The sequence below is a fragment of the Haemaphysalis longicornis genome, unplaced genomic scaffold (genome assembly GCF_048455015.1).
Source record: "Haemaphysalis longicornis isolate Haplotype H1 unplaced genomic scaffold, Haemaphysalis longicornis Haplotype H1 scaffold_1, whole genome shotgun sequence".
Taxonomy (NCBI): domain Eukaryota; kingdom Metazoa; phylum Arthropoda; class Arachnida; order Ixodida; family Ixodidae; genus Haemaphysalis; species Haemaphysalis longicornis.
Window position 1 is genome coordinate 305,075,414 of NW_027526203.1, and position 18,781 is coordinate 305,094,194.

The following is an 18,781-nucleotide window of genomic DNA, read 5'->3' on the forward strand; positions in this document are numbered from 1 at the left end:
GAAATGGGACCCTGTCGATTAAAAAAAAAAATAGAACAAGAAAATGTGGCAAGCGCTTCACTAAAACTCCTCCCGTGGTCCACTCCACTGCAATACCCATAAATAAGAAATTAAAGTGCCCACGAGACCGAATGTACGGGATAGCGGGTACCGTCATGCGACCTAAAGATTCGATCTTCGCTGTGACTACACACAGTTTAAAACATTTTTGCTGGCACTTTGGTGTGCAGACCACTTTTTCCCATTCCAGCAGAAATTTGTTATTGAGGCAGTGTATGGACGGCTCAAACAATGGGCCTGGAGGCAGCGTAATAAGTTTGCGGTAACGCTCTCAATTCGGAAGGCCAGCAGACTGTTGCTGTTCTGTTTTCTTTCTTTTTGTTGTTGTTGTTGTTAATTTCTCGGCGGGGTTATCCTGAACGTGGTATCTCAGTTAGCGCGGCGAAGCCGAAGAAAACTTGCACGCCGCAGCACTGCTGGAACACGCATACATGGCACGCCATTCCGTTTCCCGGCATGAGGCCGCGGCGGTCAACGCTGACCTTCCCGGAGTAGGCTTGGGACACGGTAATGTTTTCGGCCGCTACCCTGTATTGAGCGCGCTTGGCGCTACGACTTGGAGTCTGTCGGGCGGTCGGAAACAGAAGTTTTGGTTGAGTCCAGCACGCGCTCAACCATGCGAAATTCGCGTTCACTACAGCCCTTTGTCTAATTGCAGAAGGGAAGTGACAGGCATGTGCTTGGAGGCACGCCGGCTCTTGGCGAGGGCCCTGTCGAACGCGAGATGCGTCCTTTGTGGTTTCTATTTTGTCATCTGTGCGTTTTTTTTTTATCCCGTGAACAGTTTTACTAATGCTTAAGCATTCTTTGACGAATGCCCCACAGCACCAGCAATGTTTCGCCTTGAATCTGCACAAAAATGCATAGTTGGCGAAGGGACCACATTTCATAGTTATAAAAGCGTAAGTGTACAGCCGCCGAATTTTTTAATAGAATCGCGAGAGCGTCTACCGGCGGGCGGATCAGCGCCTTATCACGGTGGGAAGCGGCGAAACAAGCGAGGGTAGTTAGCATGCGCACGAAGATTCGGTCGTGCAACCGTCGTTTGTTACGCTGTTCCTCTAAGCGCGACAGAACCCCTTTCCGCTGTGAATATGCCGGCCTCACCTTCGAACTAACCAGCTAGGCGCAAGGAGCCCAGGACAGCAGGAAAGAGAACGAGCGTGGACCATAGCGGAAAATGAATGATGACGATATGTGAGAGAGCGCGAGTAGGAGAGCGAAGGAGAAACTGGAGGTCAATTTAAGTGACGGGGAATGCGGGGGAAGAACGTACGGTTATTAAAGCAGAGCTTTACTAACCTAGTCGAGCCGAGTTTCGCCGTCGCTAGAAATTTAACCTTCATTTGACCGCAGCTGCGCCTTAGCCTTTTCAAGGCATCTCGTGACTCGCCGCGCCAAGCTCCGCCGCCACCGACGCCAGCGGCTTGACGCATGCGCTCTCCGCATCTGGATCGCTGCCCATGGCCACGTGACTCGCGAGGCACCTGTCTAAGAAGAGCGCCTCACTCGCCTAGTCAGTGTGACCTTGGTCATGGATGAGAGCGAGGCCGGGCCATCTTTTCTGAGCCTTGTGCGGGAGCGGAAGGGTTTAAGCCGTTATCGGCAAGTGGCGTCTGACCACCCCGTGGATATCGCCCGGCGAGCTGCTTCACTGGGAAGGGTCCGGAATGCCGAGCTAGCGTCCGAGACCGAGGACGAGCGATGCCGGGGTTTGCATGCATGTTAAGTGAGGAGGTCTTGCTGCCGTTTTCCACTTGCCTTCCATTCAAGCGGCTGGCGGCAAGGCCATCTGTGCGAGGCTGATTACCAGTGGCATCATCATCCAACACGTTTACGTGGCTCCGAGGGTGAATGCTGAACAGACGCTAGGCGTAGTTTTAACGTGTGTACCTGTGCGGAGAACCGATAAAGAAATATGCCTAACGCTCGGCGATTTCAATATAAAGGAACATGGCTTCAGAGACAAAATGAAGTGAAAGTTTCACATGGACCTAGCGTCTGATTCCGACGTTCCGACAACCCAGTGGGGAACCCCCGTTCATCTGGTCTCCCAGAGGGAATCGCTTAGCTCCACCTTGACTGTGGCCAAAGTCGAATCGGCAGCCAACTGCTTTACCTACCAGCGATCAGTCTTCGTAGCCATCAATGCAAATAATGTGAAGCAACAAACAATTAGTGCCCTTCCACTCTGTGAAGAAGGATGACCTGCGAAGCTACACGCCATCTACGGAGAGCATGAAACAAAGCACGTTTGTTTATAACTTGCGAGGGAGCATACTTCCTTACCAGTTAGCTGAATGGTACTTTGAAGAACCCGAGCTTCCCACCAGCACAACCGGCATGTCATCGGTAGCGACATGAAGCCGGTAGTGGCAGTGCATGCGCGCTCCTTCCACCCCCATCGCGTGCACGCATAAACCAGCAACCGGTGATGGGCGCGTGCGTAGGAGTGAAATACACCAGCAATATTGTCTCTCCGAAAGCCTTTGAAGCTGAAGAATTATGGGCTCACGCCGGCGTTCCAACCGGAAGGGAGGCGCAGCTACTCGGCGAGGTGGAATTTGAGGGAGCAACGGAGGCAACTGCGGCGTCTCCATGTTCGGCAATGGCGGCTTTCGGTGGTTTTCGCGCCTACTTGCGGTTCTGGTGATTTTCCGCAATCATCTGATAACGGCGCTACCGCCATTGTCAGCCGAGCGCGCAAATTGTGAAAGAGGCATGGATGGTGGGCAGCTGGTTAACAGGTGGGAAGGAGGGCTAATGGTGGCGTGGAGGGGCATCGAAGAAGCGCGGAGTAAATCGGTTGCACCGGAATGAAAACTGGTGTAATGTGTGTGTGTGTGTTTGTGTGTGTGGGACTGGGGGGGGGTGGAGTGATTAGACATATTCTGCTTTTCTGCTTCACTGTAATAAATATCATGCTAAAACAACGTGCAAGTTCAGAACGATGTCTGTGTCTATTCATGTGTGTCTAACGATGCGTTCTACCCAAGCCTAATCAGAGTCATGTCTAGCCACAGACTTAGGCAGAGCCGTCATACCTGGCTTAACGATGTGCCAATTATAATAATTGCAGGTGAATCAAAGGTTCGCCAAGTGAAACCAAGAATCAACCAGGCTGAACCAAGCCTTCACTTTGAATATCCAGCGTTAGCTGAGCTAAGCCGCATCGTGCTTAGCTCAGCTTTCGGACCAAGTCCGAAACTGTAATGAGCAGCGCATGGCTGCAAAAGGCGGCAAAGGAAAAAGAGGTTTTCCTCGTTATGTTAGCACGGAGTGTAAATCCGGTCCATCTTCACAAAGAAAGTTGCAGTGATATGTAGGCGCGTGAGCGCAGTGGAACAGGTTGCCCCGCGTGACGCAGAAATTCATCGGTTCAATAGGTACCTTGATTTTCATTGTGATTTCCTTTGGTGCCGAGTTTATTTGAAATCGTATATCATCGCAATAAAAATATCCAAAACTACGCCAAAATTTCGCGTTACAGGAAAACGTAATCGCCGGCCAATTTTTAAACTTTTTTGTCGGAGTATCACGAACAAACGCCAGTCACCCTCTGCACTCGCCCTCTCTGTTTTATTGCTCCCCGTGGGTGTGACACTACTTTAATAAAGCCAGAACGACTGCGAGTGAGGGAGAAAGGGAGCACCACTTTGTGTGGGCACTACACTCCCGCTCTGTCGAAGCTGTTGAGGTTTTTTTTTGGTGTTGCCAATAATTGTGAATAAAGTTTAAATTTTTCAGCAGATCCGTGGTCTCACCAGACACCTGTAACAAAGAATCATCGGTGGGCAGTGTTAAATCATTGCCCACCGATGATTCTGGCCCCTACTATACGTTCACCATCATCAATACAACCAGTCAAAACTTGACTGGCGCCCTTATCTCTACAACTGCATGGTGTGATTAAGCGCAGTAAAAGTCCACAGCCTCACTCATGACGATATATGCTCGGCGCAGAAAGATCCCCAGCCAAGAGCAGCCACAACCGGATCAGGGTATCGAATGAGGAAGCGAAGGGCCACTCTTACTCTCGCCTTTATAGCACCAGCGTGTCCTGTTGGAGCACTCGCACGACAGTAGCCATAAAGATTGGGGTGATGCACAAACAAGTTTTACTGCAATAGCAGCCGCTTTTTTGTCTGAATCTTATGAAGCGCCACCCAAAAAATGATGGCCATACGAACGCACTTTCTGGGAGTAGCCAACCTATGTATATAGCGCTGTTGCCTGATCTATTCACAGTGTATAAAAATCAGAATAAAAGGGGGATCAGTTCGCAGAAATAACTTCCCGCTTGGTATGCACAGAAGAAAGGACCAACGCTCAAATATCCGATGAAGCGTAACGTGATTCGCATTCCGTGGCCCGTATCAGTGTTTAACTGCGTCGTGTGTACACCCCTTCATGGACGCACGTACGGACAGGGACCTAAACATTACAGAATTTAAACCAATAGATATCGTAGGTAGGCAGCCTTAAACTTCGCTTTTGCTGTAAAGTCGGCTTTGCCGCAAAGCGTATTTTATCTCTTCGATCAAGCTTCTTCCAGGGTTTTTTCTCTTTTTTTTTGCATTTTCGCGCCATTCACCATCATGCAATGCTGATGGCTCTACTCAAATTGCCGGAGACGGTTGCGACCATTACGATGGTTCACATCTGCGTGAAAGACGACGCCCACGACAATGACATTGATTTTCTTGTGCCGTTTACGGCGGATGACGACAGACACGAAAGCCTTACGAGATCGATCGTCGAAAATCTCCGCCGTAAAACAGCGCGACGCGTCGGGCTACATAAAACCAAGTGTCGCCTCGAATACTACCCGGCTGCGATCGTTCGCACAGAGTCCCCAGCATTCTCACCCCAAAATACTTGTTTTTCTTTTACGTGTCGAATATGGAATGCCGAAGAGATAAAAATCAGTAGTGAAGCCTATTACTGTTTGCTTTTTGTAGTCCTGTTTTTTACAATGTTTTCTTTTATTTTTTATTTTTATCGCAATGTTGCCGGGTATTTGGCTTATGTGGCTGTAGAAGATATTTGAGATGTAGAGATACCATGTTGGCTTTCGCACATCTTCAAATGCAACCTTAGCAACACAACCAAACTATACTCTCCCCCCACCCAACCTTCCAAAAAAATTGCTATATCTTCGGCTACATATCTTCTGCTACACGCTGAGCTCGCAGTAGCAGCTGTGGTAAGACCACCACGTAATATATTTCCTGCATTTTGAGATACTGCAGGTCATCCTGGCCCAGTTGGAGTGGCGAACTTTAATCTAGAAAGTTTGTTCAGTTGTCGCAGAAATTGAAATTATAACTTACAAACAGAGCAAGCTGGGGGAGGGACAGATGAACATTACAAGTTACGCCAACGCTGACAAAAAAAACAAGTTCGGTAAAAACGATATTTGTGCTGTGGAGGTCGTCGCATAACACATCAGCCAAGAAGGAGTAGAACCAATTGATGCAATCAATAAATGTACAATCGCATACGATCATAACGTGAAGGTGCTATCTGCGAAAATCACTGCGTGGCTTATGACCAACAGAATTATGAGACTCGTTTTACTTTTCCTGTAAATAAATGTCGCACCAATACTGAGTGTTTGATACAATGCGGTGGGCTGCATTACAGCTGAAAGACTGCGCAGCTGAATATGTACTTTGGCGGAGCCTCATACTACAGCTACAAGTGGGGTCCGCCGGATAGCTACGTTACGGGTGAAGGTTGAGGTAATAATAAATCCTCATTCCAGCCCAGGATCGCGTCACCAGCGAAGACTGTGAATTACAAGCATGACGTTTTGCGGAATAGGGTAAACTGAAGTGTCGGATATCGGGCCGATGCCTGTAGAGGAGCGCATGCCAGCATTTAACCTGCAGGCAAACGGAGGTATCCAAAAACTTAAAGCGACGTCAGGGTTCAGTCGTTGAGCCATCCGCTGTGTGTGCGACATTCAGTAGCACCGCTTGTCACTATGGTAGTTGTGTTCGATTCAAACGGTTCTCTATGCACTCACGTTGAGGTTGCGATGATGGCGACAGAAATACTGCCGAGATGAAGCCGCAGCCGCACGCTTGTCCCTGCGCAATTTTTTTTTGCATGCAAGTGAAACCTACTATGCGCACCACGCTGTGTGGCTATGCCGGGTGGCGGCGCAAAGAGTGCACGAACATAACCTAACGCAGGTGCCTCATTACACGTCGATTAATTACTAAGGCATCCTGCCGATGCTTTCTGATTGTAAAGTCGTTTCGCAGTCGGCGGGGGCGTAACTTTAGTATGTTTCACAGCGCCAATGACAGCCTCTTTAACGAAAGCACGAGAGAAAAACTTGTTTTGCCTTATCTGTGTTTCTATCGTTTATAACTTCAGCCACTGAGCATAAGTAATAAATGTATTATTTTCGTCAGAACTGCGTTGACTCGGAGGAAGCATAACGTTTAATAACCACAGCAAATAGGTCAGAAATCGCTACAACGACGCTACGCCGGCAATAAATACCGTTGGAAAGTCGGAAAAAAACTGAGGAAATGTGAACTTTTCACGCATCGTTCGCACCAATGTTTTTGGTTTCTGGTGCCTGTAGATGTGTAATATGTTTCCCAGAATGACTTGGCCATGTAATCTAAAGGTCGCGCAGGCTTACTTGTAGTCGGCAAACAGTTTTGCAGGCACTCTTACAACTGAAACCTATTCCGCGTATACCAACCATCCTGTATAATTGTCAGGAATCCGTGGGCAGAAAATTGCAGTCGACATTGCCACGGGAAAACGATCGAGTTTATTAAATGTGTAAAGAGCTAATGAGCAAGCGAGTAACAAAGAAAGCGGCCGCTTTAGGGTACATCCACGAACGACGCAGGGGAAACAAAGTCAGCAAGATATGGCAGCCCTGGAAACTAAACGAGGTTGTGTTCGACAAGCGAATTCTCATACAAAATGAGGCAATTTTATCAGTGTCCGCCGTCGGACTCTGACTCTCCCGCACACGTCCAGCCGCTCTTACTCTTTGTCATCCCAATCGCCTATTTCCTCCTTGAATTCTTCCGAATTATCACTCTACCAAGTGGCCTGCCGTATCCTACTGCTCACCGCTTCGCTTGGCAGCCAATCCGTTACTGCGGCAGTGCACCTCTAGTTCATCTTCAACATCACATAGCCGGCCAAGTTTGAGCTAGGAGGTCTTCAACACTACTAGGTGCTGTAAACCGGCGTATACTACAGTATACAGCGACGTATACCATCGGCGTATGTCAGTAGCCCGTTTCGAAAGCGCATGACCTCACCGACAGCTACGGGAACATTTGCTCTACATCCTTATGGTGCATCTGCTTTTGTTGCATGGCTTTCAGCTCTTATCCCTGAATCGAACGAGAATGAAACACCCGCCTATCGCCTAGGTGCCGTACCAAGAAATGAACCTGGTGCAGTTTTGTGTTCTTGACAATGATGACATTAAAAACAAACACCATAGTAGTAGTAGCGTCTTTATTGGAGGTAGGGAGGTCATAGGCCGACTGGGTTAAGTTTGGATTATGGGGTTAGGGGGTCAGGAATTCTAAACTGTTCGTCCTTCGTATGAGATGTCGGCTCATTGTCCATCTCGATTGCATTGCCAGATAAATGCCTACGGAATGTAGGTTTTTTCTAATGTAGTGTAGCTGCTGTGTGCGTAGAGGTGGCAGCGCGCCGAGTACGATGGATGTTTGGTATTGGGTGAGATTTGAGCAGCTCCAAACTAGATGGTGGGTTGTGTAAAACGTTGACAGTGTGGCCATCTTGGTGGAATATAAAAGAACCTCTTCCGAGGAGTCTCAGGAGGGTAGGCTGCGTTGGCAATTTATTGACAAAGATCTCCCCAGAACGTGGTAGTAGATTATTGCCTGATAGAAATCCTCTAGGGGCACGTCTTGGTAACGTTGCTTCTTGGCTTGCTTGCAGCAGGTGAGGCGTATGGATAGTGGTAGGGTGGGAGGAGGCGCTTCCGTGGGAACCAGTAGATTGGGCGGCGTTTAAGTTCTCCTGTGCTTCAGCGTGTGCAGCCATCATTCCCAGTGCAGGTATCTTCGTGTCCCCGTGCCCAGTTAATCCGAGCAGTTCCGCCGTTTCGTCGGATGAGGTCAGTATGTGCAATGATGTGGTGGATGACAGGATTGGCTGAGGGCGATTTTCTCAGCTTATGCCCCTTTTTCCCACTTCTCTGCAGCCTTCACGCACGAGCCTTCCACGTCAGAACAGATGATCATGAAAACTTTCTTCCCTAACGCCTTTGAAAACCTACCACTCCGCTGCCAATTATTGAAGTCCCCGATTCAAATCCGGCATTAGACTTCTCTTCACAATTCCTGAATTACTGGCTGTCATACTTCAAAGGATGTCGCACTAGGCCATGGAAAAATGACGGAATCACTTGAAAACATATTCGCAACCTGAATAACGCTCCTCTTGCTCAATTTCGAGCCCATATCAACTCATTACGGGAAGAAGGCGATGTGCCATATCATCTGAGGGTCACCCTCATCTACCATATTCACCGAGCCTAACAAGGATTCCATCTACTCCTACAGTTGGAGATCCGTATTTCTCACCTCAATCGCCTGCAAACTCATTGAGGGACTAATTATGAATCCCCTTCAATATTACCTCGGATACTCCAATCCATGCATCGCTCCATCACACACTGGCTTTCATTCCTATATTGGCACACATGATTGTATGGGGGTTCCTTCGTCTAGTAAACAACATCTCTCTATACCATCGGGAACCCCGGACTACGTCCTGATGGTTGATTTGCGTAAAGCACTAGAGCGTGTGAATCAATATACTATTTTCAGAGATCTATCACAAGCATACCCACGACAGCGTGCACAGAAGTGGACCAGGAATTCATCGCAATGTAAGGCTGTCCAACTCAATAGCTCCCATCCCGGTTAAACGTCTAAAACAGTACCTGAACAGAGGAGCTGCGCAAATGTCGGTCGTCGGCAGGCTCTTATTTAATCTTGCCATGGCAAGGGTCGCCCGGTAACTCGAATAAGACACGTCCGACAGATTCCCCATCTATGCCATCGTCATTACTATACGGACTGAGGCTCGAGACTTTTCCCTGGAGGTCATGCCAGCAGAACATTGCACCGAACTTAAAAAACCACTGGCACCTCTTTGGTGTCAAAATAGCAGTTTTGTACGGAACGGTGTTCTAAGGAACAGTGCTACTGGAACTAGTTCCATTTGGGAGGAACGGAGGGATGCGACCGTTCCCTTAAGGGTCAGTGGAACTGTAACGGTAACTCGTTAGATTTACGAAAGAACGGCAAAGAGAACGGTGTTCCTTCTTTAAACTTTCCATCGCTAGGATATGGCTGTTTTTTTATGCCAAGGCTTTAGGGCGCTGAAGCTAGTACAAAGAATCAGCGGCCACTTTGGTGGTTCTCTTCCTATAAGCTTCCCAATTGGCCCGCCCTTTTTCGGGACGGGCTTCCTTGAAGGTCACAGGAAGAAGAAAAAATAAAGCCGTTCCACTCAATGTGAAAGCTGTCGGAAGTGCAGAGTACTGATTCGCCATAATGGGCTGTGGCGTCGTTATCCCCTAACTTTTACCACCCATCACGCTCTTCGTCGCCCTGTCTCATTCCTCTGTTGATGAATTCAACGGTGGTTTGTCCAACGCACTTGAAATTTTCCGCCTTTGAAGTGCTCGCGCGCCCCCTGCCTGAAACCGCGCCAGCGGGAGATGTAATGTTCTTTCAAAGACGATAGTCTTTCTTGGGCTACTTAAACCCAGAAATTTTGGTCTGTCTCTATGTCTGTCTGTCTGTCCGTCTGTCGGTCTGTGACTCGATTCAGCCACCCGGCCAAAGTAAAATTGATATTGCGCAATAGTCTTATATACTCGCAGCCACATGTAAACGTCTAAGCCCGGTTTATATGTTCATACTTGTCAACTTTGTTGAACAAGAACAAGACAACACGCAAATATAAGACAGGGAATTAGTACACAAGGGATATTTACAGTGTTCCTTTATTAAAAAATTCATTGATGCTTGGTTTTTTGATAGCAAATGATATTCTACAGCTACTGCAGAAAACCGCCGCCTCCTGGCGGCATATGAAAAATCACGCGGCAAGAGCAATGAAAGGTTCCACTAGCTAGGTTCCACGTTCTGCTTGGAACGAACGTGGAGCACGGCCACACGGCTCTATAAACCTTGTAGTCGGCGGCCTCCATTCACGCGCGTCTCCGCCGTACTGCAGCGCTGGCATCGAGGAACCGGCCTGTAGCAGTGGACGCGGTAAATTCAAATCGCCTTGCGCAAACCTTTAGTGTGTTTACCTTGGAATGAGCGCGACGGTACAGGAACAGCATGAGAGGTGAGTGGGAAAGCAAAGGGGGGCATTTCCTCGGCAAATGTCTACAAAGACTATCGTCTTTTTTGTGCTTTCTTTTCCTCCCGCACGTGGCGGCGTTGCACTGCCACTTTTTTTCGCAAAACCAACCCAACGATCGTTCCTAACTTAATGAATGCGGGCGCCGGTGGCTAGTTATATATATTTTGTCTCAAATGTACCTGCCACGTTCTTTGCACTGAACAACCGGGAGATGTATGACAAGCGCCAGCGCTTTACGAAATTCTTACGCTTATGGATATATAAACCGCTTGGCTTCCGAAGACTCTGTGGGACGCCGCGACGACAGAACGCCGTGTGGCTCTACTTGGGTCTAGCGAGCGAGCTAGGACGACAAGGCGAGTCCCTAAAGTGCTCTGCACTTAATAACTACGCAACGGGCCGCATCCTGTAGGGTGGGCTGCACCGGGGACGCACTCCCTTCTCGCAACGACGGCTGGAGACACCAATGAGACAGGTGCTCCGGCGCCTTTTTAGATGCGACGCTGAGAGCATCTCGTGTCGGCGGCCCTGTCCTTCCTGCGTGCGTCCGTCGTCGTCGGCGTCCGCACTCTCCTCCGCTCACCCCCTCTCCTCTCCGATAGCGAACAATCTCTCGCGAGGGGCATTGAATTGGATTCGATTGGCTTGGCTTGGCTTGGCTTGGCTTGGCTTGGCTTGGCTTGGATTGGATTGGATTAAAGTGGATAGTGTTGGATTGTGTAGCGTCATAGTCGCGGCAGATGCACTGGCGCCGGCGCGTGCCCAGGTCAGAGCGAACACTCTCTCTCAACATCTGCGGGTGTGCGGCCCAGCGAGCTCTCAATACGCCGGTGGGCGGCGCTGCGCGCGGTGCTGCGCATGTGCAGTACTCTCTCTCTCTCCGCGGTCTCCTTTCCTTCGGGCGCGCTGCGCATATAACCGGTGTGCCGCTCTCCGGCGGCCTTTCGGTCGACGCTTGCTCTTCGCTTGCGCTTGAACCCCCCTCAGCGTCACATCACACCACGGTTCCCGCGATGGGAGGTGGGCGTAATTTTGATTCGTCTTCCTTGGCGGCGTCTTCTTTTGTACAACCATGAGCACAAAAACTAGGACGACGCTTTATTTTCACCTTTTACAGTGAAGCGTGAAAGCCGAGCAGGAGCAAACGCGGAGGCTCCATCAGCACTAGGTTTTTTGTGCAAGATATTTAATTATGTTCTTGCATGCGAGTAACTTTCTAATTTCTCATCTGAAGGACAGTATCGGGACTGTGCGTATGAAGACCGCGTGGACAGTGCCATATCCGTTGCACTTGTGATAGACGAGCACTAAAGTTTCAGTTAGACATGTCTGGAGTATGTCCAGTCGTCCAGTGCTCCCTGAAAAACAAATTCGTCTAAGAGCGTTTCTTTGTGTTCTTTTTATCTCCAGGTAATGTGTGGCCGGGGGGTGTTCTTGTTCGTATAGTATGGGTAGTTCGATGTGAATTTTAAGTTACTCACATTGTTTTCCCTCATAATAACCTGACACTATATTTAAATTAAAAAACTCAAATGTAGCGCTAATGTAACGACCCGTTCCAATGTTGAAATTGAAGTCGAGACAGTGATGGAATCCCGTCTGGCCGGGGGATACATTTCAAACACACGAGACGCCGACCAGTCAAAAAAATCGTTCTTGACGTTTCGGCTTCCAGCACGTAAGCCTTGTTCACAATTTATACATCACCAGAAATGGATCGTTTAAATGGAATTGAGTAATCGCTGTAACGAGCGCGCGTAGATTGGATTTAGATTTCCGTCACTACGATTAACCGTGTTAAATGTGGTCTGAATGATTAGTGATTCCAGATGTAGGCGTGAAGCTGCCGATTTTAAAGCAAAGCTTTTTACCTCTACCCCCCCAGGGTTCTTTCGCGGCCGTTGGTGTCGCCAGAAAACTCCCGCAAACAAATAGAAGAATTTACTGCACCGCCAGGAATCGAACCTGGAACCAACAGAGTAACAAAGCAAGAGCCCGTAGTCTTACCGATTTAGCTACGAGCCCAAGCGGAGACGGGGAAGACAAGTGGTGCACTGACAAGGAAGACAACGGGTTTAACCCCTGCATTCTCGCTAAATGCCACGCGATAGCGATTAAACGAAGCTCACATCAACCGATGTCATCTCACTTCTAGTACGCCAAGAGGCCTGTGGCTTCCAATTTTCGCGTAAAAAAATTTCAGTTCCTTGTCGTCCGCCCTCACGCCAGACGACAACTCAAGAAACACATTCAAATACTCTTTGATGGCCAGGCGATCACTCCAAGCCCCAGCATCAAAATCCTGGGCCTACATCTTCAGGCCAACACCAAGAGTAACATATTCTTACAGTGCCTCAAACACCGCATCAATAAATCATACACATGATCAGGCGAGTTGTCACCAAGAAGCGAGGCCTCAAGAATCCGATGCCTTTTGATTAGTTCAAGCTTTCGTCCTCTCCAGAATCACTTACGTCAACCCCCTGCCTTCTCGGCAAGGAGGACATAAAGATGCTTTATATAATGATAGAAAGGCGGTTAAGCAAGCCAATAGCCTTCCCATGAGTGCGCCCAGGGAGGCTGCTTAGCACGGGCCTCTACAACACAGTGGAAAAGCTGAGAGAGGGTCATCTTTCTATCCAGAAGCTCAGAATGAGCAGAATTGCGGCGGGTTGCCAGATCTTTCACCAGATTGGCTGGTCAGCACAGAATATCACTCCGCTTGATGTACTCCTGGGCTTTTGGCGACAAGAAATAAATATGCTCCCTTTGCTTAGAAATATGAACTCCTCAGACGACGAGGGCCGCCGACAAGCACGGGCTCAAGCGCTCAACACCAACCTAGGTGGGGATCATGCAGTTATCTACACAGACGCCTCCAAACATCGAGGGCAGCAGTATGCCATCATCGTGGCTACCTCCAGAACCAACCTCCTTGCTTGTGCCTCACTCAAGACCGAAGACATGATGGCAGCCGAAGAGGCAGCCATCGCCTTGGCTCTCAACCAGGGGTTCGTAAAGTAGTCACCTATTCCCAACAAGCCTACCGGAACTACACGTCGGGTTTGGTGTCCCGACCTTCACTGCGTGTGCTAAAAAACCACTCCCCAAATGGTTCCATTCAGCTCATCTGGACACCCGCGCATGCTTCCATGGAGGGCAACGAATACACCCACCAAGCCTGCACTTTCACCCCCGTTGCTATGGAGCTGCACGAGGACAGTCACTCACCCGCTTGTCTCGTTCAGGGACATAACACAGAATTACCGCCTTCTGAGGCACACCCTAACTTCGCCTTACCCTGACCTTTCCATAGAACAAGAAACTACCCTACGGCTCATACAATCCGGCTCCTTCCCACACCGGACGCGTGTTCACTTAATGCACCCGAATCACTACGACGCTGCATGTAAATTTTGCTCATAAGTAGGAACACTCTGCCAAATAATCGGGTTGTGCGACTTTAGCCCTGAGCACCCTCCTCTCTTTCCGTCAACTACCCAACAAGAGACATGGTAGATGCTGCTGTCCAGCCCCTGTCTGCCTAGCCAGCTTCAGTTGGTGGACAGAGCACAGGCGGTGCGGACTGAATATGGGCTACAGTGAAGAAGGAACCACTCCCCTGGGCCGCATTCTGGGCCGTTCAGAAATCTGAATAGAAGTATTTCCTCCCTATCCTGCTCCTCCACCTCCTCCTCCTCCTCCTCCTCTTCCTCTTCCGTCTCTGCCACCGATCTCATCGCCTCCGTCCGCGACGGCAGAGACAGAAAAGTGAGATCGCCTGACACCGGGTTTGAGCTTTTATTTTATAAAAAAAGTTTCCACTCATGTGCTACACCAATACAACTCAACCAACCACCGTTCATGCCTCATGCTATAATTTAACCTGAGCAAGAATATCTCTTTGAAGTAATACAGGGTGTGGTTAAGTACATTTCACTTCTCTCTGGTTTCACGATTTGTACAGCGACGTGAGTGAATTTATGTGATGCCTCATGGGAAATCGTTGTGGGTGCCGTTTACAGCTTTGCTTTCCAACCACATTCACCGAGTGGATTGGCGCCAATGTTTTTCTGTTGCGACGATACTTGCACCGTCCCAGTAAATCTTGTGGTCATTCGTGACGGCGTGCTCTGCTAAAGCGTTGTTGCGAACGCTCTTATTCTTTACGTTACGAGCGTGTTGCTGTAATCGTTTCTTGTAGCTTCCTGATTCCCCGATGTAAACACCGTCGCAGTCTGCGCACGGAATTTCATACAAAACTCCGGGGAAGCGTTCCTTGGGCAAGCTGTCCTTCCCTTTTCCAAGCTGGTGACGCATCTTTTTTTGCCGGAACGTGTGCCACCTGTACGTCATACTCCCGTAAGACACGAGCGAGACATTCGCTTGTTCCAGGAATATACGGCACAGAAGCCCGTTTTTTGAGGGGAGGAGGTGCGTCCGGCTGTCCCCTACGTGGCAGCTGACGTTCCGTGGCATCGATAAAGCGCCTAGGGTACCCGCAGCTTGCGAGGTCATCCCGTACCATTTTCTTGTCCATAGCCACATCCTCGGGCCTTGCTAACGTGCTAACAACGGCTTGCTTGTGGGCGGCCGGGTGCATAGAGCCGAAATTCAGGTATCGACCTATGTGCGTATCCTTCCGGTACACGCTGAAGCTTAGCCTCTGGACCTGCCGTGAAACGAGGACGTCGAGGAAAGGAAGTTTTCCATCCACCTCCTCTTCTAAAGTGAACTGAATGGCTCTTTCCAAGCTGTTCAGGTGATCCAGGAACTTGCTCACCTCATCTTTTCGGGTGATGCAGAAACAATCATCAATGTAGCGGAGTAACACTTTCGAGGACGGGGCGAAGGAGGCTAACGCCCGCTGTTCAAGCGCTTCCGTGGTGAGGTTCGCTGCCGTGACCGAAACAGACGCGACCATGGGAGTCCCCTGGCTTTGCTTGTAGAAATTGCCCATAAAGACGAAGTACGTGTTCTTAAGGCAGAAATCTAGGAGCTTACGCAGGACCGGTACATTTATCGGGGATATCTGGGGCAGCGTTGCATCAGACTCGAGAGCAGCGGTGCACACGTTGACAGCGAGGTCTATCGGCACGCTCGTGAAAAGGGACTTCACGTCGAAGGACACCATCAAATCGTCTTCCTCGATCGTGATGCTTCCGGTCTTCTGGACAAAATCGGAGGAATTTTGAACAAGGCTTGCACCCTGACCGACCAACGGAGCCAGGACTTGGTGCAAGAATTTCAACAGGTTCTGCAGGGGGGAGCATGTGTAGTCAACGATGGGGCGCATTGAAACGTCTGGCTTGTGAATTATCCGCAAACCATAAAAGGCGGGCGCGGATCCATTGTGGCTGAGCAGTCTGTAGTAGAGTGCTTTATGGTTAGGAGGAACGGACAGAAACACGTCCGCCAGCAGCTTCTGAAACTCTCTTTTAACCTTGAGTGTCGGGTCCTTCTTGAGGAGGACAGACGTTTCGCTGTCTTCGAGAAGCAGCAGCACCTTCTTTTCATAGTCGGCCTTATCCAGGAGAACTGTCGCATTGCCTTTATCAGCAGGCAAAATCACAATATGCTCGTTTTCACGGAGACTCCTGATTGCTTCACGTTCTACACGTGACAACGCAGACCGGGAAGGTCCGCGATGGGCAGCGTTGAGCACGCAAACCACTCGGGTGCGATCTTCTTCGCGGCGAGTGTCTTCGACAAGGCTGACAGCATTTTCCACCGCACATACTACTTTCTTCTTGTCCGGTGCTGGTCCTAAGTTATTCAACCCCAGGTTCAGGACACTTTCTTCATCTCGGCTTGGCCTGTATGACGAGAAATTATGCACCGCGGTTCTCGAAGGCGCCCTTATTTTGGACGATTGCACTGCGAGAAGGCAAGTCAGCTTGTCATGGGCACGCTCACCTCTCTGGCGTTGAAGCTACGTCTTTTGATTCTAGTGCAGCTGGATGCTGGCGAACTCGATGGGGCATCGGTGCTCCAGACGACGGCGGGAGAAGAAGGCATCGTTTTCTAAGGCACGAATTTTCGCTTTGCAGTCCAGGATCCTAGCTTGCAGCAGAAGCCGTTCCGCTTTTCCTACCACACTGTGACCGAAGGGCGTAGACACGGGCCTGTTCAGACGCAAGGAGCGTGGGACCAGGTTACGGACTTTACATGTTAGGTTGAAGTTAAGGTGGTTTTTAAACGAGGCGATGCGGCAGTTGAGGTTAACATATTGGCGGATCTGGTGGATGAATTCTTGGCCATGCGCCTGGCGAATGGTAATGAAGTCGAGACAGTGAAGGAATCCCGTCTGGCCGGGGAATACATTTCAAACACGCGAGACGCCGACCAGTCAAAAAATCGTTCTTGACATTTCGGCTTCCAGCGCGGAAGCCTTGTTCACAAATGAATACGTCACCAGAAATGGATCGTTTAAATGGGGTTGAGTAATCGCTGTAAGGAGCGCGCGTAGATTGGATTTAGATTTCCGTCGTTACGATTAGCCGTGTCAGATGTGGTCTGAATGATTAGTGATTCCAGATGTAGGCGTGAAGTTGCCGATTTTTCAGTTGCGACAATTCTTGCACCGTCCCAGTCAATCTTATGGTCATTCGTGACGGCGTGCTCTGCTGAAGCGTCAAGAACTATTTTTTGACTGGTCGGTGTCTCGTGTGTTTGAAATGTTGAAAGTGTAACTGAAACGCGTTCTTTTCGCATTAAAGTAACTTGTGCCTGCAACTCGTTTCAAAATTGGGAAGGAACGAGGGACGAGCTTTTCTTCCTGTTTTAGAAGAACGTGTGCAACACTGCAAAAAAGCCTTGAAAAAAAAATTAGCGCTAACTCACTCTGTGAATCTGGTTGGAAAGAAAAGCTGTAAACGACACCCACAACGATTACCCATGCGACATCACTTAAATTCACTCACGTCGCTCTACAAATAGTGAAACCAAAGTGAAGTGAAATGCGCTTAACCACACCCTCTAGTACTTCAAAGAGATATTCTTGCTAAGGTTAAAATAATGCCTGATGCATGAACGGTGATTGGTTGAGTTGTATTGATGTAGCACATGAATGGAAACTTTTTTTAATAAAATTATAGCTCAAACCCGGTGTCAGACGATCTCACTTCTCCGTCTCTGCCGTCGCGGACGGATGCGACGAGATCGGCTGCAGAGATGGAGCAGGAGCAGGAGGAGGAGGAAGAAGCGCAGCAGGAGGAAATACTTCTATTCAGATTTCTGAACGGCCGAGAGTGCGGCCCAGGGGAGTGGTTCCTTCCTCACTGTAGCCCATATTCAGTCCGTGCCGCCTGTGCTCTGTCCACCAGCTGAACCTGGGTAGGCAGAGAGGGACTGGACAGCAGCATGTTCCATTGCTTTTGTTCGGTAGTTGACGGAAAGAGAGGAGGGTGCTCTGGGCTAAAGTCGCACACCCCGATTATGTGGCAGTGTTCCTACTTCTGAGCAAAATTTACATTCAGCGTCGTAGCGATTCGGGTGCATAAGTAAAGACGCGTCCGTTGTGGGAAGGAGCCGGATTGTATGAGCCGTAGGCAAGTTTGTTGTTCTATGCAAAGGTCAGGGTAAGACGAAGGTAGGGTCTGTCTCAGAAGGGGATAATGCTGGGTTATGTCCCTGAATGAGACAAGAGGGTGACTTTCCTCGTGCAGCTCCATAGCACGGGGAGTAAAAGCGCAGGCTTGTTGGTTGGCGTATTCGTTGCCCAGCTTGGAAGCGCGAGCCGGTGTCCAGATGATCTGAATTGAACCATTTGGGGAGTGGTTTTTTAGTACACGCAGTGCAGGTCGGGACACCGAACCCGACAGGTAATTCCAGTAGGCGTGTTGGGAATTGATGACTACCTTACAAACCCCTGGTTGAGTGAGAGCCAATGCGATGGCTGCCTCTTCTGCTGCCATCATGTCTTCGGTCTTGAGTGAGGCACAGGCAAGGAGGTTGATTCGGGGGGTAGCCACGATGATGGCGTACTGCTGACATCGACATTGGGAGGCGTCTGTGTACATAACTGCATGATCCCCACCGAGGGTGGTATTCAGCGCTTGAGCCCATGCTTGTCGGCGACCTTCGTCGTCTGGGGGGTTCATATTTCTAAGCAAAGGGAGCATTTTACTTGTCGCCAAAAGTCCAGGAGTACATCAAGTTGAGTGACATTCTGTGTTGCCCAGCCAATCCAGTGAAAGATACACCGACCCGCCGTAGTTCTGCTTATTCTGAGCTTCTGGATAGAAAGATGGCCCTCTACCAGCTCTTCCACCGTGTTGTAGAGACCCGTGCTAATCGGCCTGTCTGTGGACACACT

The 18,781-nt window shown here is 49.5% G+C and overlaps 1 protein-coding gene across 1 annotated transcript in view; it reads right to left on the reverse strand.

The window, feature by feature from the left end:
- Positions 1-16,188, reverse strand: part of LOC144159322 (uncharacterized) — a 132,746-nt gene extending 116,558 nt beyond the window's left edge. Inside the window, exons 1-2 of the mRNA XM_077690737.1 lie at positions 16,098-16,188; positions 14,990-16,014 (exon numbers count right to left, since the gene is read on the reverse strand). Of these exons, the coding sequence (XP_077546863.1) occupies positions 14,990-16,014; positions 16,098-16,188 (1,116 nt within the window). The remainder of the gene's footprint in view (positions 1-14,989; positions 16,015-16,097) is intronic.
- Between the last annotated feature and the right edge of the window lie 2,593 nt (positions 16,189-18,781).